The following is a 24,419-nucleotide window of genomic DNA, read 5'->3' on the forward strand; positions in this document are numbered from 1 at the left end:
AACCCAACAATTCACACAATGAGCAAAACACTAGGCATCAGTGGAGAGAAAACACTCACAGGAAACTAACAAGGAAGAAATGTGCCTCGACGGGTTGGGGTGAAAGGAAAAAGGGGGGAGAGAAAGGGAAAGAGAGAGGCGAGATAGAGACTGAAGAGAGAGAAGAGACTCTGGGGCAAACCTTCTTGAGTCACACTGATAGATTTTCCTTGGCAGAGGTGTTGAAGACAACAATTCCCATGGTCCCACGCTGCATCTCAACATCACCAAACTAGGTCTTTTGTCATTGTTATGATTGAGAGTCCCCTAGTGACAGAAATGACAGAAAAATGTTTTCCTCAGTGTGAGAGGCACAGAAGCTGCTTCAGACAAGACTTTTCCCCTGATGTGTTTGCTGGTTTGTCTCCTGCAGTGAGATGTCTACAGGCGGCAGTTAAAAGCGCAGAACGGTGACCGATCAGACCGATCAGCCACTCCGCTTAAATTGGAGTTCTCATCGTGGCAAATTTCAGCTTGATATTGAGCTTACATATGCGATTTCCTGTGTCCTCGTTTCCCCTTTCACGCATTAGAACACACACACACACATTTATAGAGACAAGATACATCGTGTTCCTCTACGATGGTGTTAATCTGCCTTGGCCTCAGGATCTAACTGTTCTATCTTTTTGAATAAACTATTCTAGGATCCAGCTGTAGGTTTTCCTTTGTGTGTTGTCTCTCTCTCTCTCTCTTTCTCTCTCTCTCTGTCTCTCTCTCTCTCTCTCCCTCTCCCCCTCTCTCCTCTCCTGTCCTGTCCTGTTTTGTGTTGGCGAGTATGTGCATTAAACTCTTGCTGCTTCTATTCCCAGTGCTCTGATCGTGCGTGCGATATAAAAAATGTCCATTAGCATTTTCTTTGCTTGGGAAGAGATAAAATAATCGGCTTTGGATCTTGGCTGGACGTCTGGAAGGAGTGCATTGTTGTCTTGTAAGAGACCAACTGTCAGTCGAGCAGGGAGATGTCTTGTTTGGATAATCGGTGGGTGAATTATGGACTTCACTAGAGGACCGCTTTTGTTTGGTCGGCCATGTTGGCTGCGACTGATCATGTTCAAAACCTTCTCCTGAAAAAAATGGAATCATAGTATACTGTATCAGACAGTTTTTATGAATGTTTCCTGCCCTAGAATTGTGCTATTTCTACCAACTTGAGGAACAAATACAGTTAAAGTATTGAAGGTTGTATTTATCAGTGTTTTTTGACTAAAAATACTTTTTTTCTGTTTCTTTTGAAGCCTTTTGTTAATTTAAAGGCTCATATTTGTGCTGCATCCTGTTTTGAGAGGCATTCATTTTGACCCAGCATTTTATTTATAGTTTTCTTACAGCACAAGCCCAAAACTTTGTTTTCTACACAGGAAGGATGTATTTATTTTATTTTAAATAAAAGAATCTGTTGTACATGTTATGTACCACTGTCTTATTCAGTTTAGATAGATATCAGACTGGCTGGCATGTGAAATGCATTGATTTTGTCTTAAGAAATGAATCATTCAGTTTTGGTTTAAGGGAGAGAAGGACATTACAGTTATCTGTATTATTGAATCACAATATTTATTTTCAGTCTCACAATTAACATATTAGCATTGTGATAATTTTAACCTGTTTAACTGAGGATTGCATTATACAGTACATTTAAGTACTTTTCAGTTTTTCATCTGTTGATGTTGTGAAGCAATTTGTGATGAGAGTTTTTTTTTTTTTTAAGTGCTCTATAAATAGAAATGCATGGGTGTTAATTATTATTACTGCAAATACACCAGTCAGGCCTCAGATACCTGGTTCTAATGTTGCAGCTAACTGCTTTATTTATTTAGAGGTGCATTATTTTGAGTCACACAAATGCAAACAGCATTAGCCCAAACAAATGACACACATCAGTGACAGACTAGGCTCATGCTTATATTTGTCCATTATTTCTGAAGAAGAAAAACAGATAAATTAAGGAAAAATATACCATATATACATAAATACATGTTTGATGTATGTGCAGTATCCGTGTCTGTTTTTTTGAGAAACTCCTTTAGCAAAATATCTGTCACATTTCTACCAAGATCTTTTGAATGTCTTATCCAAACAAAGTCAAAGTCGGCACCGGACACAACGGTGCACTTAGTAAGTCTCCTGCCAAGTTTGAAGCCTGTCATGTGACCTGCGACATCTATTGTTAAAGCCATGTGAGAGATGCACAGCGGAGCTTTTTTCCATCGGTGGATATTCAGGAGAGCGGTGCCTCATCATCCACAAGTTAGACCGTAACCTAGGAGACAAGTGTGCAAATATCTGCTTCCCTTTGCCCGTCTCCAGGGTGTGTGGTGTTTTCCACTTCACTGGATATCCTGTTTTCACCTCTCTCCCTTCCTTTGTCACTCCCGCTCTTCTCCCCTCTGGAGAACTACCTTCATCCTCCTCTTGTTCGTCACTTGTCATCTCGTCTTGAAACTCCCTCACTGGTAATGCACCGACCAGGGACTTTGAGCATTGGTAATTTTTATAGGATTTATGTGGATGGCAGTTTCCGCTGACATTTGGGGTTGTTTATTTCTTTCTCCTTTTTTTGCCTTGACATTTCAAAGGGAAGAACTTTAAGATGGATTAACCTCTGCATTTGTTTTGTGCTCCTCCTCTCCACCTCTCCCCTGACTTCATATTAACCTCTTCCATTCTGGCTTCTTGTTCCCTGCAGCACGGAGCGGACCCCACCAAGAAGAACCGAGACGGGAACACGCCGCTGGACCTGGTGAAGGATGGGGACACTGACATCCAGGACCTGCTCAGAGGAGACGCCGCTCTGCTCGACGCCGCCAAGAAAGGCTGTTTGGCCAGGGTGCAGAAGTTATGCAGCCCTGACAACATCAACTGTCGGGATACGCAGGGACGCAACTCCACGCCGCTGCACCTGGCAGGTAATGTGCGCAAAGAAACACAGTTCATTTTGAGTAGTAACTGGTAAATGAAGTGCAGATTAAAATAATTGAAGGCCCAGTGTGGAAGAATGAGTGAAATCTAATGGTGAGATCTTCATTTACTTTGTAAATTTCTGCTCCAAAATTCAAGATACACATTGAGGTTAATGTGGAAACATGGCTGACCGAGATAAAGCAAGGCCCTTAAACTATAGTACATATAAAAGGCTTATGTCAAGGTTAAAAAAAAAATATAATATTTCTTAATTTTAAAGCGATTATGCACTTAAACAAACATACTTATTGGTAATGTATTCGATTTCTGCCATTAAACCATCCTAAAAGTTACACTCTTCAACTTTAATAACCACTCAACAGGCCTTACAATATGATTCACACTCATCCATTCACATACAGCTTTTTTCCATCACACATCATTCACACGTTGCCAGGGGCTCGGCCGTTAGTGGCAATTTGCGGTTCAGAGACCTTCTCCGTGAGCAGTTTGACATGCAGACTGGACAAGCTGCCCCCACGCCTCCCTGATTATGTAAAGCTCACTTACTAGACACATTAAAATGAAGGATAAAGCCAGAGGCTTTTTTCGATACCGTTTGGCTGAAGTTTGCAGGATTTAAGTGACTTTGGACGTGCTATATGCGCCGGTGCCAATCACTCTGGCTCCTCTGTCTCGGTAAACGCTGGCCTCTTGGGATATTTCGGCTCAGCACGGTGCCAAGAACAAGGCGTCGAGCAAATCCAGACAGCTAGCAAGTCACGGGGTCAAAAACACTTTGTTCAAAGGCAGACAAGCTCTGGCAATTTAACAATTCATCAGTAATTTTGAGCCAATATTAGGCAATTATAGACATAAGGTTAAGCACACAGGTCACATATGCGAAGAATTGTGGAGCTAACATGCCAGTGCTGTTTTTTTTTTCTTAACAGTGTGACACTGAAGGGAATTCATTGTTATTTTAGGAAGAGATTGATTTTTCTCAGCTTTTGCATCGCAAGTAGATGCATCACTGAACTGCCAGACACAGCTGTGGGTCAATAACATCTCAGTATGTTCCACCGCAGCCCCAAATGTGGTTCTCGCATTCACTGCAGGACCTCACTTCTCCCACTGACATCTTAAAGTATGTGGGGAGCTGTAGTGGCAGAGGCTCGCTCTTCTTGTCTTTTTCCATCTTGTGAAACAGTAAAACTCGTTTTTTTTTAACGTGAGGCCACAGAATGATACGGATAAGTTTTAGTCAAAGAGTTTATTAAATGTTGTTTATTTCAGAACCCCTGTTGTTTGACTGGTCTGAAGCCTTTTTGCAGATTCCCCGTATCACCCAAAATTTGATATCATAGTAGAGAATCCGCTTGTTAGTTTCACCACCCCAGCCAGTTACTGGTTAACTGTTGACATGGTAACAGTGTCACACTTTTCTTAAACACGATTACAAAGTGCATCACGGTGAGAACAACAAAGTAAAAACAGAGGCACGGTAAATTATGAGGTAACGAGGCGGCGAAAGAACAGTAATAAAATAAAATAAATGGCTTTAAAAAGATGATTCAATTAAATATGAAAACACTCAGGGGATAGTTCACGCTGAAAAGGCCATTCATGAATTAAGACCACTTTAAATGTTCCTGCGTCTTCTGAATCATCCACATCTGGTGGGTAAACTGATTTGATATTGTCTCCTGAAGCACATTCTTAGCTTCTTTTTTTTTATTGATAATTTCTTGAACAGACTTTTTCTTTTATAATGTGTGTGTAATGTGTGTCTTAATAATAGGATGCCTTGTTCTCTCTCTCTCTCCCTCTCTCTCAATATTACCTCCTCTGTTACTGCCTGACTACATTTTTGTTTCTCCTCTTTTTCCCTCTGTGTTTACTGGTCTATCTTTCTTTATGTCCTGCAACTCAACCCACACTCCTCTCTCTAGCTGGCTACAACAACTTGGAGGTGGCAGAGTATCTGTTGGAACACGGAGCCGACGTGAATGCACAAGACAAAGGAGGGCTGATACCTTTACACAATGCTGCTTCATACGGGGTAAGAAAAGCTTCTCTCTCTCTCTCTCTCTCTCTCTCTCTCTCCCTCTCACAGACACACACATACAGTATATGTGTGCGTGCCTTCAGATCAACATTATGCTTTAATTTCTTTTGATGACTGATTGAGTCAGTATTGATTTAAGATGAAGTATAGTTGATACTACAATAATCCGATCATTTGTTCATTGATGAATTAAGGCTCTGCGTCACTGTTTCTCAGATGTGAGGATTTACTGCCGCCGTTTCAGTTGATATTGTAATAAAGTAACATTTTTCACTGTTTTATGAATTTTAATCCAGTGATTAAAACTACAGACTAAATCCAAAGATGATATTAATTTGACTCTGTTTGTTTTGATGCTAATTCGTGTCTAATCCAACTTTTGTGACTGTTGCCAAGTTTGATCGCTTGTAAATTCTCATCTATTTTGAGATCCATTTCACATAATATTATTTTTTAACTTGTATTTCTTAGCTGATGGGATTTATTTATTATTTATCTGACTTGGAACAAAACTTTTTCCCCAGTGCAAATGATCACTGTTCTAAATCTCTGTCACTGGTGCTATTACACATCTCTGAAATGGAGCATGTCAACTTCTCCCTTCCGTAGTCCGTAGTTGTTTCCCAATCACACGCCACTTGAAACTAGACAGCGTTCGACTTCTAAAGGAATCAAACGCATGTTTGACATAAACAAGCACCATATTGTGTTTGATGCTAAGACACGAGTTGCCAACGTACAGTGAAGGGGAAAAGGAGAAAGAAGAGAAAGAGTACAGGCTTTTGTGGGAATACTAGAATCATAATGCCCGTTAATAATTCATGCTTCAGAGGATCCAACATTTATTACCCACATTTTAGATGTTTAATCATTTTTAAAGGCTTTTTTATAATTGTGTTTTATCCCTTTTTTCACTCTCATCCCCGTATTCTTCCTCCTGTCTACCTCCTCCTCACGGTCCAGCATGTGGACATAGCTGCTCTGCTGATCAAGTACAACACGTGTGTCAACGCCACAGACAAGTGGGCGTTTACTCCCCTTCATGAGGCGGCGCAGAAGGGACGGACTCAGCTCTGTGCTCTGTTGTTGGCCCATGGAGCTGATCCCACTATGAAGAACCAGGAAGGACAGACGCCCCTTGACTTAGCAACGGTACAAAAGCTGTTTTGTTTTTTTTACACTATTGATGCTCATTTCTTTAGGTATAACCAGCACATGGGAAATCATTAGTTTGACTGATGTACAGTTGGTTATAGAGTTGAAGAGTGGAGACACCATTAGGATAATCTGTAGAAATGTAGATAATGATGTAGGTAGCCTCCCTAACTCCCTGCACCCTAATGAGGCAACCACATACTGGTCTTTGCTTGACAGGTGGTACTTAAGTTAAAGTCCTCCCCAGAAAACAACACATTACTATAAGTGATGGGCATAGGAAGTGAAAGGAATCTTATAATTCTCACAGTGGTGCTCATTTTGCCAACAAAAAATAATGCTACTCAGCTCCTTTTTCCCTTGTTTTCAGTAGTAATTCATGTAATTAAACAGATAGAGATACTCTGGGGTAGAAGTGAATGGTTTGTCTTCCAACGAGAAGGTCGAATTTCAATCCCCGGCTCCGCACGTGTTCCTGCACTAGACTGATAACTGACTTAAGATTTCTCCAAATTGCTCCTGGTGGCTGTGCCGTCAGCGTGTGAATGGGTATGATACTTGTGTAAAATGCTCTGAGTGGTCAAGAGCAAGAGGAGAAAAGTGAAATACTGTGTGGGACTGTGTGGAAACGTCCGATGTTTCCGATTATCAAATCTTATCTGTGTCACTCAAGTGTGGTTGGTTTGGGTGCTAGATCAGATATATATCTGATATGCAGCCATGTGACATGAACAAGAATGGTGATATCTGAATCCTTGGCTTTTTGCTTATATTTACTGTATATATTCTAGTTCCTCTAGAGTTAAATCTCACTTAGAAATCCACTGTGATACTTTCTATTTCTGAATTTTCCCTTTGGGGGATTAGGTGTACAGCTTCTTTTACATATCTCCTTCTCCGATCTCATCTAGTCTCACAAATATGACCTTTTCTGTCATTGTTGGTGGTGGCTGGATAGTGTAATGAATCAGATTTGAAGTGGATTTGCAGAATGTGGCTGGTCAAGTGAAAGTAGCCAATGACCAAACTGTACAGCATGAAGAATGTAGAAATGCCCACTGTGATGCCTTGTTAGTAGAGGGACTGATCGGGTTATTTGATTTCCTGTCACATATGAAGTGCAAGTATCTGTCCCTGATCATCTGGTGAGAGATGATCGGGACAAAGTGCTGGCATCACAAAATGTTTTTTAGCAATCTGAGGATAAGACTCAGCATTTTTGCTACAGTTGTAAATTAGAACATTTACACATTAACATACTTTCAGAGCCATGCACGATCAAAACCTGTTTTATGTGGAAAAAAATAGTGTTTAAATCATAGAATACATACCATAAACACCTCATCTTGTTTCTCTGTGTGTTGCAGGCTGATGACATCAGAGCATTGCTGATTGATGCCATGCCTCCAGACGCCCTGCCAAGCTGTTTGAAACCACAGGCCACTGTGGTAAGAAACTACAACACTTTAACAGACAGAGCGAGACAGGTCCTGTTTGACTTCACATCTCTCTCTCCCTCCCACTCTCAGGTGAGTGCAACTGTAGTGAGCACAGGTGCTACAGGGGGCGTGGTCATCTCTCCCTCTCCGTCCCCATCATGCCTGTCCGCAGCCAGCAGCATAGACAACCTGACTGCGCCCCTTAGTGACATCACAGTCGGGGGAGCCACTGGAACCGCAGACGGAGCGTCCGGGTCAGAGAGAAAAGAAGGAGAAAGTATGTTTTCACACGTCCTAAATTAGGCCAAATAAAATGATGTTAAAGTAAACGTGAAACATCTAAACACTGCTGACATCACTGTGTCTGTGCAGCTCTGCTCGACATGACCATCAACCAGTTCTTAAAGAGCCTGGGGCTGGAGCACCTCCGAGACATCTTCCAGCGAGAACAGGTACAAAGACACACTTGTAGATGCACCTTAATATTTACAATCACAACTGAATTTTAAGCTTTAAATTATACCATAAACAAAACTTTTTCTAACCGTAAACAGGAAAATAAAGGGGGGACTCTCATATATGTGGTGGAGGCTAAACTACTATACTATACTATAACTACTATATATATATATATATATATGTACACATATACACATATAAATCACAGGCAGTTGCTAATCTTTGAAAAAGGTGACGCTCATTTCAGGCTGAAAAAAAATAAAAAACTTAAAACAGAAATGCTAAAATAAGGTTTTTATTTATAGTGTATATGTATGAATGAAAAAGGGATATATCACCGAGCAAATAAAGCACACAACGACCCTCGTAAAATCCACACAGGACTGAGGCAGACGCTGTCAATCAAAAACTGGTTCCGCCTTTCAAACAGTAGCCTAGGGTCTGCACCCGCCCACTGCTCCATTGACTCTGAGAGAAGCCGAGCTTCTGTGGAAGTGACGTCTTTGCCGCATTTGTCCAATCACTGTCGAACTCACCGCAGTGAAAATACAAATATTAAAATCACACAAGACGATCCGTCATCCACGATAAACAGCTGATTCTGAATGAACTACTGACACGTTCTAGCGCACGTTTAGTATTGAAACATAAATACAACACAGTACATTATTTGACTTCGACATTTTAGAGGAAGCTGAGCTCTTAGAGCAATCGCCTCTGATATAAAATTAGTTTGAGTGGGACAGAGAAGATGGTGACGCACTGTTGGGCGAGAGCAAGGAATTGATATGAAAAGAGAGGGGGGGTTTGGGGAGAGAGATGAAGAAAATGGAGGGACTCCAGGAGACAGATGGAGAGACAGAGAGAGGGTAAGTCTGAGACAGAAATAGAACCTAAAAGGTGACAGCTGGTGAAAGGCTAAGCATAGACAGCAATGTGGGAGAAATGAGGGGGGAGTATCAGTGCGTCTGTGTGTTACATTTATTATTGATCCCCCTAAAGGGAAACAAGTCTGCGTTAATATTCAGATGAAGAGTGAGATGTAGGTGAGAGTCAGCGGGGGGTCATTGATATTGATATTAGTCATGACAAAGTCCATTTAGTTATTATTTTTATAGTGCCATTGTAAAACCAAAGTTTGGCTTATTATGTGTCTGTGACTAAAGTGAAAACTGAAACAAAAAAAAACAAAACAAGTTCTTGTGTTAAATTCTAATTAATGTGACACTAATGCTATTTCAGCTGTAATATTTATTTACATATCTGCTGTGACTCCACCTCTTCCCTCTGTAAAGCGTCAATTACGACCTTTTATCACAATTTAGAAAAAAGTTAAAGACGTTTACGCTTTAGTGGGGACCAAAGCAGCTGAACGTGTACAGAATAATAACGTAAACGTGCCACGTGTAGTGAAGCAACATCTTTACCATTTTGGTGGCAGTTGAACGGCATACTGTACACAAACATGGAGTCAGTACGTGTACATGCACAGTTTAATCGAACTAAGGCCGGATTCCGACTAAGACAGGCAATCGGACAACTTGCAAATGTCAGGTGGTGTATGTCTGACTCTAGCAAAGTGAGCTAGCAAACCACAGGCAGTAGAGTATGGAGCCGTATTTTTCGACACGCCTCAACAGAATTATAATTCTTTACTCATTACTTTTTCACATGTTCTCAGTCATTGTTTTGTAACAAGTATAATGTGTGAATATCTGTGTTTCCTTCACTCAGTTTTCAACATCAAAGCTTAATCAAACACCACGTTAGTGGAATTATCACATAACGATGGATACAGATGGATGTCTAAGTTGAGGACTATTTAGTGGGGACAGTTTTCTCTGCAGCTTTTTTTTCTTACAGTGAAGATGAAACTGTAAGATGTCACCTTTAAGTGTCAGCTTTTTCAAATATAATGTTTCACACTGGGTTTGAAATGAAAAAGAAATATATATATATAGAGAGAGAGAGAGAGAGCTTTGTTCCTCAGTATTTAGGACGTGATGATGATTCACACCTGATCACAGCGACACAGAGGGAGGGAGGTAAAGGTTAATGTTTGAAAAATCAGACTTATCTCTGCCTCCAGGACAAATCTCCTCTCTCTTCTCCCTGAACAATCTAACCCTCATAAATTTGCATATCAATGTGTTGATTGCCGTCGTCTTCTTCTTCTTTTTCTTCTTCTCCTGCAGCATCTGTTTTCATTTGCCACGTGTTTGTCAGAGCTGTTGTCTTTGTAACAAAGCTTAGGCAACTGAATTCTGATGACGAGCATAACCTGCTGGTGTCCCAGCGCGTTTCTATGTTTTGTGTCCACATATGTAGATGTTTAGATGTAGATCTACTCTCTTTTTTTTGACGTTATTGTTGTCTCTGGGCAGATTTCGCTGGACGTGTTGGCAGATATGGGTCACGAGGAGCTGAAAGAGATCGGCATCAACGCGTACGGTCACAGACACAAACTCATCAAGGGCATTGAGAGGCTGCTGGGAGGTCAACAAGGTCAGGAAAACACACACAAAATACACAGATGCATGAATGAATCAATCAATTGTTATATTAGTGATGTAAATATGAACATATGTGAACAAATTAAAGCCAAAATGAAAAATAAATACATTTAAAAAAAATAAATATTTTTGAAAAGGACCGATCAATACATCATTGACATGAACATTTCAGCAATATTATGACTCAATGCAATGTAAATATGAACAATTATCATTATACAGGAATTTTGAACGTGACAATCACAAGAATTTACACACATTCAACCAATTATCACTTATCACAACTGAACCAAATTTATATTCCTCTTTAGAAAAGTTATTTTGTACTTTATATTCATAGTCTGTTATAGTTGCAGCTTAAATTTTTTTTTTATTATTTAGTCCGCCTTAAAATAGCTCCGTATATCAGTAAATAAATCTCTGTGTTATTTGGAAACATTGTTCCTGCCCTTCGAAATGATATCAGATCCATATATATCCTACATTGTTTACCACACATATAGCTCCTTTAGCTACTGTAGTGTGTTTGTTTTTTACATAATGATCTTCCTTTTGTTTTGACAAGGTGAGAACTGCAGTTAAAAGTGTACTTTTTATGTATTTCCCCTGCTCTGTGTACCCGCCTGTACACAGACTGTGTCACATAATCAAACATCGAGTTCTGCTCCTGAGTTAATTGTGTTCGTTGTGGTTCGGAAATCCTTTAGGGACTGAAAACAACAAACCTTTTATTCACATGATATCGATATACTGAGCGCTTGTTTAATTTATATAAAAGAAAATTATGAAGTGATATGTGTTGTTATTGAATTACTGCCCAACCCTAGTGCATGGTATAAATCCTAATATTTTGTTTCTAATTTTACTGTTTGTTGATTTTTCTTTAATTACCCCAGCATGGGATCAAGTACGTTTCTCATCTTTAATTGGCACCTCATAATCAGCTTAATTGTATTGAAATTAATAGTTAATCTCAAAATAGACATTTTGAAATGTTTGAGCTTCACGATTTAAGTTATCCTGATTATGTAAGAATGTGATATTTAGTAAATCTGTTAATGTGTGAACATCTTTGATGGAAAATACAGAAACATAACGTACTAACATACATAACAAATCCAGACATGGTTTTTACAGCATGAAACTGATTTCCATGTGTGTTTGTAGGTGGAAACCCGTACCTGACGTTCCACTGCTCCAGTCAGGGCACCGTGCTGATCGACCTGGCGCCCGACGACAAGGAGTTCCTGTCTGTGGAGGAGGAAGTACGTAAACACACGCGCTCACACTTAAGTTGTGTCATATTTTTAAACATCTGGTTGAGGAGGACACACACCAGCTCCATGTTAGTCTCACTGAAGGATACTTCAAAGCAACTGTTGTCGTTGTAGCCCGATCAAACAAATCAAACAAAGGAAGTTACTTTATAGACAGGATTTTTAGATTTACTTCATAATTTCACAAAACATAATCTTTAGAAAAATCATTTTCAGCTGCACCAGTTTTGTTGCCTTTTCTGTTTATGGCTGTGTATTATTAATTTAAAGATGAAGAACCAGGCTGCAGTTTTAACATAATTATGCAATCAGTTTAAAATGATACAGGCAGAGAGTGAGTATATGACAAACAGAAGCAGCAGAATTAGAGCTGCTGTGTCGTTTATTTTTAAGTGTTTGATCCAGTCTTTCTCCCCAAAGTTGCTTTGTGTTTACACAATGAACATTTAGACACACTACGTGTGATTAATGCATTTTAAAATGTATGGCCCATGTAATGTTGGCCCTTAAATGTGATAATAATAATAATTTATTATAATTTTTCAAATTTAAAAGATAATTAGACTAGTTTTTTCTTAATATCTTAAAAATGACATAGATAAACAAACTTTGTTCATCCTATTGGGGAAATTGAAGTATCCTGTAGCTCACACTGAATTACTGGTTTAAAAACAATGGATAGGAGGAGACAAGGACAAGAAGTCACTAAAACCACTAAAAACATGTCTCTCTGAGACAAATTTTGCCTATGTTTATCAAAATTTAATTTATTTAACGGTTGTCAGTCATTAGGAGGATGAAATAATTGCCTTTTTTTCCAACGTTACAGCAAAACTTCATCATTGATCTACTTTTTGCCTTATTGCATTGATTCAACTTTGCCACAGGCATCAATTTATCTTCCGTATTCAAATCTCATTATAGTTTTTTTTTTTATTATTATTATTAAGTGCATATGTCACACCTGAAACATCAGATATCTTTATAGAATTTAGAGAAAGACAAATTGAAAATTACTGGTAGCTTTTCGGCGAGGTGGTCACTGGTAATCTCTCTGCTCATTTTTCTCTGAGCTCCGGAGGTAAAAAAAAAAAAGTCAGTCTTTGTTATTCAGAGAGCTGCTCGAATCAATCACATAATCTTTTAAAAGCTTTGCATGCGTGTGTGTGCGTACGTTCGATTTTCTCCTGACTGTGTTTTTTCTTCTCGTCTCCGCTCCTCAGCTGCAGAGCACGATCAGAGAACACCGCGATGGAGGCAACGCAGGCGGAGTCTTCAGCCGGTACAACATCATTAAGGTGTGTGAGTCAGTTTCCTCCTTTAATGGCCACAAATAAAGATCTGGATCCTCATTAAAGCTACAACCGTTTGTCAATTCTGAACATGGTGTCCTGTTTGACTTTCGTAAATTGATTTTAATTGTAAATTCCTCAGCAGACGTGACGTGAAATATTTTCCCTCTTTGCAGATTCAGAAAGTGGTGAATAAGAAGCTGCGGGAGAGATACTCGCACAGGCAAAAGGAGATCGCGGACGAGAATCACAACCACCACAACGAGCGCATGCTCTTTCACGGTAAGTGCTTTGACTTTCTGACCAATTTGAGACCAATTTGTTTTTGCGTTTGTTCGCCGTGCGTTGATCAGCGCGAACATATATGTGATAAAATGAAGTTAGGGCTCCTCATTCTTTCAACTTTACTCCCAACACCGTCACCATTTTATATCAGTATATCTGTGTATGATCGTATATATGATCTCTTTGTTTTGTATAGACCGTTTTAAACCAAGTTACTTATTATCATCACAGCTGTAAATGTAGTGTAATGGAAAAATTGCATGTACAGCTGTGTACATATATACATCTATATATATCTACATATATATAGATATATATAGATATAGATATATATAGATATAGATAGATAGATAGATAGATAGATAGATAGATAGATAAGCTTTATTTTCAGACTCAAGGTCCAAGACACACAGTACAGAAGGAATAAAAATCACACAATAGAATAATAATAATATATACACATATATATATATATACATACATAGAGAGAGAGAGAGAGAGAGAGAGAGAGAGAGAGATATGTATGTATGTATGTATTCAGATTTAAAGAATCAGTTTTGCACGGGGGCAAATGTGATGTGTATTCTGACTTAAAAAATACTGCAACATCTGATTAATTCCAGGTTGGAGTCTCCTGTTGCGGTGCTAAGTGTAATTTGTCCAGGACGGTGACAGTAGTTTTCCTCCTCATTAACTTTTCACATCTCCCCTGCAGCTTCAGTCACTTCCTCTTAGTTGACAGGAGCAGAGCGCAGCTCGCTGTTCTGCCTCAAGATTCGGTTGTTCCCGTGTTCTGAGATAAACTCTGCGTCACGCTGCAAATGTTTCCCCTTTCTCGCAGTCTGACCGTATGCTCGGAACAAACCGCATGAATCATCCGCGTGCCCTTTTTCACTGAGGACACGACTCTCAGGACAGCAGCCCACTGCTGCTTTTAACTTAAAACGCTGTAGTGCTCAGAAAATCTGGTTTATTTTATGATTTCTTTTTTTGCCAGGTTCTCCCTTCATCAACGCCATCATCCATAAGGGCTTCGACGAACGTCACGCCTACATCGGCGGCATGTTTGGCGCCGGCATCTATTTCGCAGAGAACTCCTCAAAAAGCAATCAGTACGTGTACGGCATTGGCGGAGGCACGGGGTGTCCCACACACAAAGACCGCTCCTGTTACGTGTGTCACAGGTGAGGCGTTGTATTATCATTATTATCATCATCATTATTAGTATTATTATGAGTTTAAAGAGTAAAACAAAGTTGATCCAGACTCTTGTGCACTGTCTGAAACTTTTATTGCGGCAACGTTTCCGTGCTCGACCTTCCTCAGGCAACAATTTTTGGAAATAAAAAGCTTTTTATTGGCTTAGTGTTTTATTTTTATCGCTTATATATTGATAAACATGTTTAATACTTGACATTAATTATGTGATTAAAGCTTTACTTTGATGTCACTGGTGATGACTCACACACTTGCAGTCATAACCTACTTAAGATGGCTTCTTATTTACAAAAATACTTTGCCTGATAAAGTTCGAGCACCAAAACATCACAGCGATAAAGAGTCTTCTTGCTTATTCTTAATTGTTTAGATTTATCTATTGACTACAGGTCCAGTGTGTGATCTAGTGGTAAGACTACAAATTGCAACCTCTCTTTTCCAAACACATCAGGGAAGTACGGTGGCCTTCACATACCTGAAAGGATGTAAACACACATTCACAACCCTCCACTCAAACACTCTTCCACTGTCTGTCCGATTCATGTGGGCAGAGCCGACATTTGTCATTTGTGCACTTCAAAATGTCCTTGTAAGGTGACATTCTTGTCTAAAGTACATCTAAAAGGCATGGACAAGCCTATTCTAAGGCTAAGAACACCAAAGTGTAGTATATGCTACACACTGGACCGCACTGTGTATAAAGATAAAGTATAAAGTATCATGACTATCTAATATTTTTACCACTCAGACAATGAAAACTATGTGAAAGTCCACTCACTGCTCTGTGTTTCCTCCTCTCTCTCTCTCTGTCTCTCTGTCTCTGTCTCTCTGTCTCTGTGTTTACAGGCAGATGCTGTTCTGCAGAGTGACGCTGGGCAAGTCCTTTCTTCAGTTCAGTGCAATGAAAATGGCACACGCACCTCCTGGACATCACTCTGTCATCGGTCGACCCAGCGTTAACGGACTGGCGTATGCGGAGTACGTCATCTACAGAGGGGAACAGGTCAGTGAATCACGCACGCACGCACTCGGACAACAAACAACAAATAAATAAATAGACAATTTTCACCACATCTAATGGATTTCATTTAAAGCTGCAGTCTGTAACACCTGTTGTTGAGGTTGCTTGTTTGGTGAACAGAAAGGATGTAACATCATTTGTGTGCTGCGTCCGTTTGCTGAGAACAGGCTCTGTCAAACACCTGATTAGGGGAGCGTTTGTGTGCATGCATCAGCAACACATGACTACTTTGTGTTTTCAGTCACACTCCGACCAGATTGCAACTGTTCTCTTTACTTGCACGGTGTTGCTGTTGCCTCCGTCTGTCTTGACCAAGTAGCAGCCGGTCGTAACTCCCATTTTGCATTCAGGCCGACGCCACGTTAATATTTTGCAACCAGAATTCAGAGCCATTACCTGCAACTCGGCTCGTACCAGCTGAGAATCACTTTTTGGTGTCCACTCATGTGCCGAGCTCCATCATCTGTTTTCCTACTGACAAAATGTCCTCTTGAAGAAGAGCTGAAACTAGTGATTGAGACCATTAACTCCTCAGGAAGATGTTAACTAATGTGATAAATCAAGTGAAAGGAACGCTCATTTTCCTGTAGGCTTCCATTCAAGTGGAGTACTTGCTGTGTTTTTACTTCAGGAAGAACCTGGAAGACTATGTCCATTGTCTCGCCGGGTGGCACGAGATCTAAACACCCTTATACTGAGAAACGCAGAGAATGTTGTGGCTAAATTATGATGATATGAACTACTTTCACAACTGTTTAACAGTTTCAAATTGTTCAACAGGGGGTGGAGTGGTCCAGTGGTTAAGACCCTAACTTGTGTACCAAAGACATCATGGTCGCAAGTTCGATTCCACCCCTGGCTAATTGTACTTGATTCCATTGTCAGTCGCTTTGGATAAAAGCATCTGCTAAATGACATGTAATGTAATGTAATGTAACATCTGTGTTCCATAATTTCAACACTTCAAATCTTGTTTTTGTTTTCCAGGCTTACCCAGAATACTTGATCACATACCAGATCGTGAAGCCGGAGACTGTGGCCGCACCTGCTGCCACGGCGGAGCAGAAGTCCTAAGGTACAGACTGTTGTGGACTTAAAGAGGACTAAAACTGGACGAGCGGGTGTTTGTATCAAAGCCTCCACAGAACACAAGACGCGACGGCCAGTGGAAAATCCCAGGAAAGAGGTGGACCCGTGTGTACGGAGAAAGACGAGACGATGGGGTGTCTTTGAGATTTTGGGGTATGAAACAGAATCCAGAGCAAAAAAAAAATCCATACAGTTTAGTTTGTCTAATTAATTGGATCTATTTTTTTGCGGGAGAAAATGCAAACGGCTGGATCAATGTGTCTGGAAGTGATCCAGTAAGCTTAATTTTAAATTTGCCAGCTTGTGGCTTGATCTTTAAAACAATTAAGGAGAGCAATTAGAACCCGGACCACAGTCCAAAGCAAAAAAACAACAGCAGCCCCGCGTGCGTGTGTTTTCTACTCCCAGATTTTAATGTGTTGTCTTGATGTCGTGTCCTCTTTTGGCTTTGTGCATCATCGACAGCAGCACAACAACGCAACACTGCTGCTTCCAGAAACAGCAGTTGTCTGACCGAGAGAGAGAATAGAAATCCAGCATTTTCTCCTCCAGCTTCACACACTTTCACCAATGAGCCTCATCTACACACAAACAACAACAACAGAACACTCGTGTGTGAGCGTGTGTTCACATCCTGTCCTCGGCAAACACACAGGGAACAATGTAATGAGCCTGAGCGAGAAGAAGTAAAAGAGATTTTCTGTGGACAAATGAGTCAGTAAGCAGAAAAATAAACAGGAGACCCACAGTGAGAGTCCACTGCTGACTGTGGACTTTTCCACTACAGTTCACGACCAGGACCATTTTACAGTCAACTCATAACCAAACATGTGACGACAAACATGGACATAAGCAAGCAAGCAAGCAGCAACCGCAGCAGCCGAGTGTGATCAACTCAGGCACCTGTCGATCAAGCCATCCTTTCCTCAACACACCACGCAGAGCCTTAAATTAACGCTTCACGAAAGATTTCTCTCCATATACAACTAATCACTCATTTCATTATAGATTAATCTGAAGATTATTATTTCAATTTGCCATTTTAGTTGTTTCGTCCACACAATGTCAGAGAATTTGTTTTTCCCCCAGACATCGTAATGGTGTTGTCCTCAAATAACCAGAGAAACCATAAGTGTTCACTTCTAAAATGGTACAGTAGGCCGGGTTTTTGTCTGTGACCTTTCAGCCTCGAGCGCTAACGACTGCACCTGCTCCCTCCGTTTACAGCCTCGCAACGTGATATGTAGCAACGTGGACGGGTTCTGGAACAGTCACGGGTTCAGAGAGAGAAACGAACACCTTTACTGGATACGAGAAAGGAAATCACACAATTAAAACCTCGACAGTCGAGAGTACCAGAGATGAAGACACTGCCTCAGGTCTGAGATGAGTGAGCTCAGGTCAGGGAGCAGTGGTCCAAAAACAATTTTCTGCCACTTTATCCTCCACATGAGGGTCTTGGGAGGCTGGACTCAGTCCCAGCTGACACAAGGTGAAGAGTAGTAGTAGTTCACCTAGGACAGGTCCCCAGTTCACCGCAGGGTCAACACACAGAGACGACCTTTAGCTCTCACATGAGGAAAACCAACATGCAAACTCCACACAAAACTGGGATTCAAACCGGTGACCTACTTGCTGTGAGGCAACAGTGCTAGCCACTCCTTCACCTCCATCCCAAAACATGAGTTGCATTATAATATAATATGCATTATAATATGCAGATTAAACTCAGCATTCAGTTACTTATCGAGTCTAAGCGAGTTATGCTTTTATTTTGAAAGGGGCACTTATTTACGCACAGTGAATCATTTCTGCCACTAGAGGGATGATGTTTAATGACATCAGGAGGCAGCGAAGAAATCATGGGATCTGTTGTCTCGTTTGCTTCCCCTGAACAAGCGGTACACAGCGTTAACTAGTTGTGATTGATTAGTGACAGATAAACTCACTAACTAGTTAATACCGAACGTTTTCTTCCCCACTCTGGCGTTTAACATGGCGGGTTACGATAAAGCGGCTTTAAGGACTCGAAAGTTAATATTCTGTGAAATATATAGCATTAGCTTCATTTTCTGTAGATATTTTTTTTTATACACAAATGTTACATACTGTGTCTTTAAACCCTCAAATGCATCATCAGTACAGTTGCAGTTTGATTTAATCCCTAAATTAAATGTACTTTACAACAAAGAATGTGAACAAAGGTTCAACTCTAACTCTGGTGGTCGCTGCTTGTTTCAGGTCAGCTCACAGGGAAAAGAAAAACCACACCAAATCCAGAACCAGAACCAGGGACCAGACTTATGTAGTTACAAGAAATGATTGATAAAGATATGTATTGTGTTATTATTGTAATGGTGATCCTCGCCTCCTCAGCGCAGCTCAAACATTCACATTTCTCTTCTCTTCCACATGAATCTGTTACACCTTGTGTTTCTCATCTCGTGTCGCTGCCTTTCCTTTTCCTCTCCGAACGTTGATGCCCCCTAGTGGCGCAACAGAAGAGCTGCAGTATTGAGTTATCTCTATATCTATATATACACATACACTACTATTTATTTCTGTTTTTATTTGATTTGTCTTTATTTTCTCTCGCCGACTTTATTCCATTCAGTTTACATTCATCTTTTAAGAAAAATGTGAAGTGAGATATTTACTTAACCAGAAACCTGCAGCTCGACTGAAGTGGGCAAAACTCATCTGTTGTACATAAATGTTTCCTTTTATATGAAGAGATATATATCTATATATATATATATATATATATAGATATATATATCTGTAGGAATCATGTACGACAGACGGCAGAAAGCACTGTGGTCTGTAAAAGCTTCAACTGATGTTTTTAACTACTCTGACCATGTTTTTCTTTTCCGTTAATAGTTTTATTATTGAGTATTATTATTTATGATTATTGTTTGTTTTTTTTTAATTAACAACACTGTAAAACTCACACGGGACCACGTACGCATTTCATTTCTTTTACTGTTTTAAAGAGCATTGAAAGGTTGAATGAAAATTCCTTGAAAAGTGCAGGCGAACGGAGAAGAATGTGGCCTTAAAAAGTTTATATATATATATATATATAAAAAAAAAGACATTGCCTTTAATTCATCTGGAAACTCGTGACATGATTGTGCTTAGATTAACGAGAGTGTGGGGGCGTTAACAGACTAGAGATTGGCGAAGCTGCTTTGACTTTTTAATTTCTTTTCACCCTGCACTTCGGAGGGTGAAATGAAGTCGACACGGGTTCAAACAAACTGTTTAACACTTTGAACCCGAGCCTTAAGTGAACAAAAGTTGTCCGTCCACTCTAAATATCTGCTAAAATTAACGATTATATAAACTGTTTTTCAAAGCCGTCTGCCTTTTTTTTCCCCTCTTCCTCCTCCTCCTCCTCCTCCTCCCTCTCAGCTCTGCAGCCCACGCTGCAGATTTAATATTTCATTCCATTAACGACAAAAACGATAACAATTATTTCCGCTCCCTTCGCTTGTCAACAAAGTAGCAAGTGATTCCTTTTTGGGAGGGAGAAATGAAGAGGAAATGAAATGAATAATTAGACAGAACAACAACTGATGACTAAAGCAGAATTGAGGGAGGGGGTGTTAAAAAAAAAAAGCTAATAAGCTTGAAATTATATTGTAATAATGAGACATTTTCAAAGGGAAAAAGTGAAAGAGTTGCAGCTCGGGGACACAGTGTGTCCATGCGGCGTTTCCCTGTGTAATTTATGTTTTTAATGGCATTTAACAGAACAATGAAAGCTCAATTTACAACAGTCAGATTGTGGAGTTTGAAAACTTTTCTCTGTTTATTGAAGTCTAAGTCTTTTGGACTTAGTTTGAAAAAAAACCTCTTGCGTCGTCGTCGCTGAGGTCAGCGGTGCATTATCGTTTAAATTTACATTTTAAAAACTACACTGTATATAAACTAACACCCGATGGGCTCTTTTTATGGATGATTTTCTGTTTACTTTTCTTGTTTGTCACTAATTTCCTTTTTTTTTTTGTATGTGATGAATTTGAAACGTGTTTCAGCCACTCGGTCTCTTCTCTACTCTACTCATGTGTGTGTTGAGGGGTCAGGGGTCAGGCGGGGGGGAGGAGGAGGGTCATCCTTTTGTGAATAAGAGTGTGAGCAGGTTTGTTTGTGTCACATTCTGACCTGCCTTCTACATTTTCTCACCTGTTACATTTGACCCGTTGTTGTACAGATGGTTGTACAGAGCTAATGTGGAACTGAAACTCCTCACACTTGTACAGAAAACAAAAAAAACCTTAATAAAACAACTTAAAGCATCTGTTTTGTTGTACTTGAAGTCTTGTGGTCACTAAGTAACGTTTACTCTATTACATCTGGATGTTTTTGACGCAGTTTTTTTTCTCTATTAGCAGGTTTACTAACCTTAAGAAGAAAATCTTGATTAACAGAGGGCAGCCATCTTGTGTCACCATGTTTCTACAGTAGCCTATAAGGAAAAACACGCCACAGTGTGCATTTCCTGTTTTGAAGCTGAAGAAAATGCAAAAGAAGTCAACTTTTTTTAAGAAAAAGACATTGAAATAATCTTATTTATGATATTTGACATCATTTAAAAAAAAAAGTGTTTGTTTTGATATGGAACGATGCACACATCACAATATAAATATACAAAAAAACATACAGAAATAAGTGACCAGCTGTCACTCACACTGGTGTCCACTCATGTGCTGTGTTTTTTTCGTCCATTTCCCACTAAATGTGAATAATCATTTACAAAACTGACGTCACGGTCGACTGAAAAAGACCCGAAAACTATTGATTGAGATGATTAATTCTACAGGAAAATGAAGTTGACTAGTTCCATGGTTCTTAAACTGTGGTACATGAGCTTCCTCTGGTGGTACGTGGGGGAAAATCAGAAATACTGAAGTAGTATGTCATGAAAAAATGTCATGCCTTCAAGTCAGTGTCTGGTGGACAAAGCTATTTGACAAACATTGAGAAAGAGTCTTAGTTTTTAAGTGTTTTACAAAGATAATTTACAAAGATCTGAACATTCATGTGCTTTTCTGGAATTGAATTGGAGTCAATGTCAAACACAACCAGCTATTCATCTTGAAGTTGTTTGCTTTTCTTTTCGTCATTGTCTTGTGTAACTGAAAATGTGGGTGAATAATCAATAATAATAATATTGATATAATATAATGAAGAAATCTTTAGTCACCTACAAGGGCCCGCACAATGCTGCTTGCAGCTGTTGTTAATTTATTAACAGTCACCATTTACATTTACTAAATTAGTCAGGATTGTATACATGTGTTTTAAATGATTGAGGATGTAGATTTTATCAGTTACATTTAAGTCACACTTCACTCATTAACTGTCGAGCGACAAACCACCGAGCAAAGGCTTTTTATGTTGACATAAAAAAGGACATTTATTTTCCCATCTGACATTAGAGAAGGCCGTTAAGCATCTTCAGTACAACCTGTTTCCCTGTTGTGTTCTATTGATCTTCTGTTTGTGCCGAGAGATAAACGGGCTACGAGTGTGAAATCGTTTCGGCAGCGAAGACAATTTATGCACACAGAAACTTCTGAGATGAGATTCACCAGGGCCCAAACACTGACGACGTGAGGAAAAGCAGAATCATCGATATCTGCACACAAGGAGAGCGCTAATCAAAGGGAGAAAAAAAAACATTGTCTTCTGATTCATAAATAAAAATGTGTGTATAATTATTTGATCATTTTGGTGGAAACCAGAAAACTAAATTTCCATTTGTGACGTGACCAAAGTGCTTTACTACCACAATTAAAAGAAACCTTCAATGTTGGGTACATGACTTCACTATTACTTCATTATTACTTCATTATTAATTCATGAATAACATCTTAATTAATGCCATTCATGAGTGTTGTTGATTTTGAATAATTAAAATTTTTAAAATGTGAAAATATTCTCTTTTTGAAATATTGAGTGAAATATTGAGTTATTTGTCTTCTTCTTTTCTTCTTCTTCTTCCTCAAAGTAAATTTTTGAGGCCCTGAACATATCCCAAAACTCACCAATTTTTGCTACCACATCAGACATGGTGAAAACTTACGTGTATTAGTGGTTCGGGGAATGTGCGTCAAAAAATGAAAGTGGGTGGAGCTAAAAACTGACGCAAAAAAACTCCTATTAGGTCATCTGATGTTGGGTTCAACTTTTAATGGTGTTGCCATGGCAACAATTCAAAGCCAGATTTTTGCGACAAAAAAAAAACTGTCTCAAATGTGACCAAACTTGCTAGGATCGATGATAGTCCGGCCCAGAAGACGTCTGTATGAAAATATTCAATTTCCAAAACAGTGCCCCCTTGTGACGGCAGACAATACTACCTTTGCTATTTGAACTAACAACTCCTACAGCTTTTGGGCGATCATCTACAAACTTGGCAAGGTCGCTGTGGACAAGTTGACGAGATTAAGTTGCTGAAAGTTATATAAAATGTCGCATGGCGTACAAGATAGAGGGCGCCAAATTTGACGAAAATTCCGATTTTTTTGCAACGGACAACAAAACTCTTATAACTTCGCGATGGAAGGTCCAATCCCAACCAAACTTCCTGTGATTGATGATGGGCAGTTGTTGAAGACGACTATGTTGCTGAAAACTGTACATTTTTACAACAACACCTCCTGGTGGTGGCAGAACATACTAAAAACACAAATTGTTACAACTTTGCCAATCCTGGTCCGATCTGAACCAAACGTGCCAGGATTGATGATAGTCCAGCCCTGAAGACGATAGAATTACACTTAGAGTTTTTGATGCTGCTCTAACAGAGATCGTTGAATCCACTTAAAACTTAATATGTCAGACCTCAGACCCATCCTGAACATGTCTGTAAAAGATGACCTCCCTACAGTATACGACATAGTATAGTATGTCGTCCAAAATGTGACAAAAAAGTCATAGTAAAGTATATCTTGCAAAATCCCCTGAAAATGTCATTTTACAGTATGTAGTCCAAAATCACCCAAAAAAGTCATAGTAAAGTATGTCGTCCAATATTACCAAAAAAAGTCATAGTATAGTATGTCGTCCAAAACGTGACAAAAAAATCATAGTATAGTATGTCTTTCAAAATCACCCAAAAATGTCATAGTACAGTCAGTCAGTCAGTCATCATCTAACCGCTTTATCCTCCACCAGAGGGTCTGTGCCAATCTCAGCTACATCGGGCGATAGGCAGGGTACACCCTGGACAGTTCGCCAGTCCATCGCAGGGCCACACACAGATAGAGACAAACAACCATTCACTCTCACACTCACTCCTATGGTCAATTTAGAGTGTCCAATTCACCTAATCCCCACATTGCATGTTTTTGGACTGTGGGAGGAAGCCGGAGTACCCGGAGAGAACCCACGCACACACGGGGAGAACATGCAAACTCCATGCAGAAAGGCCCTTGTTCCAACCGGGGCTCGAACCCGGGTCTTCTCGCTGCAAGGCGAGAGTGCTAACCACTACACCACCGTGTGGCCCTCATAGTATAGTATGTCGTTCAAAATGTGACAAAAAGTCATAGTATAGTATGTCGTGCAAAATGTGAGAAAAAAGTCATAGTATAGTATGTCGTGCAAAATGTGACAAAAATGTCATAGTATAGTTTGTAGATCCAAA

General features: G+C 39.7%; 1 protein-coding gene across 1 annotated transcript in view; it reads left to right on the top strand.

Annotated features, from left to right (window-relative positions):
- The window catches only part of LOC122758024 (poly [ADP-ribose] polymerase tankyrase-1-like), an 83,261-nt gene extending 62,198 nt beyond the window's left edge, over nt 1-21,063 (top strand). Inside the window, exons 17-29 of the mRNA XM_044011806.1 lie at nt 2,729-2,948; nt 4,896-5,005; nt 5,975-6,163; nt 7,534-7,614; nt 7,696-7,882; nt 7,978-8,057; nt 10,449-10,569; nt 11,745-11,842; nt 13,078-13,152; nt 13,323-13,428; nt 14,429-14,615; nt 15,496-15,652; nt 16,658-21,063. Of these exons, the coding sequence (XP_043867741.1) occupies nt 2,729-2,948; nt 4,896-5,005; nt 5,975-6,163; nt 7,534-7,614; nt 7,696-7,882; nt 7,978-8,057; nt 10,449-10,569; nt 11,745-11,842; nt 13,078-13,152; nt 13,323-13,428; nt 14,429-14,615; nt 15,496-15,652; nt 16,658-16,744 (1,698 nt within the window). The 3' untranslated portion in view covers nt 16,745-21,063. The remainder of the gene's footprint in view (nt 1-2,728; nt 2,949-4,895; nt 5,006-5,974; nt 6,164-7,533; nt 7,615-7,695; nt 7,883-7,977; nt 8,058-10,448; nt 10,570-11,744; nt 11,843-13,077; nt 13,153-13,322; nt 13,429-14,428; nt 14,616-15,495; nt 15,653-16,657) is intronic.
- The last annotated feature ends 3,356 nt before the right edge of the window (nt 21,064-24,419 follow it).

This window comes from Solea senegalensis, linkage group LG21, assembly GCF_019176455.1.
Source record: "Solea senegalensis isolate Sse05_10M linkage group LG21, IFAPA_SoseM_1, whole genome shotgun sequence".
Lineage (NCBI taxonomy): Eukaryota > Metazoa > Chordata > Actinopteri > Pleuronectiformes > Soleidae > Solea > Solea senegalensis.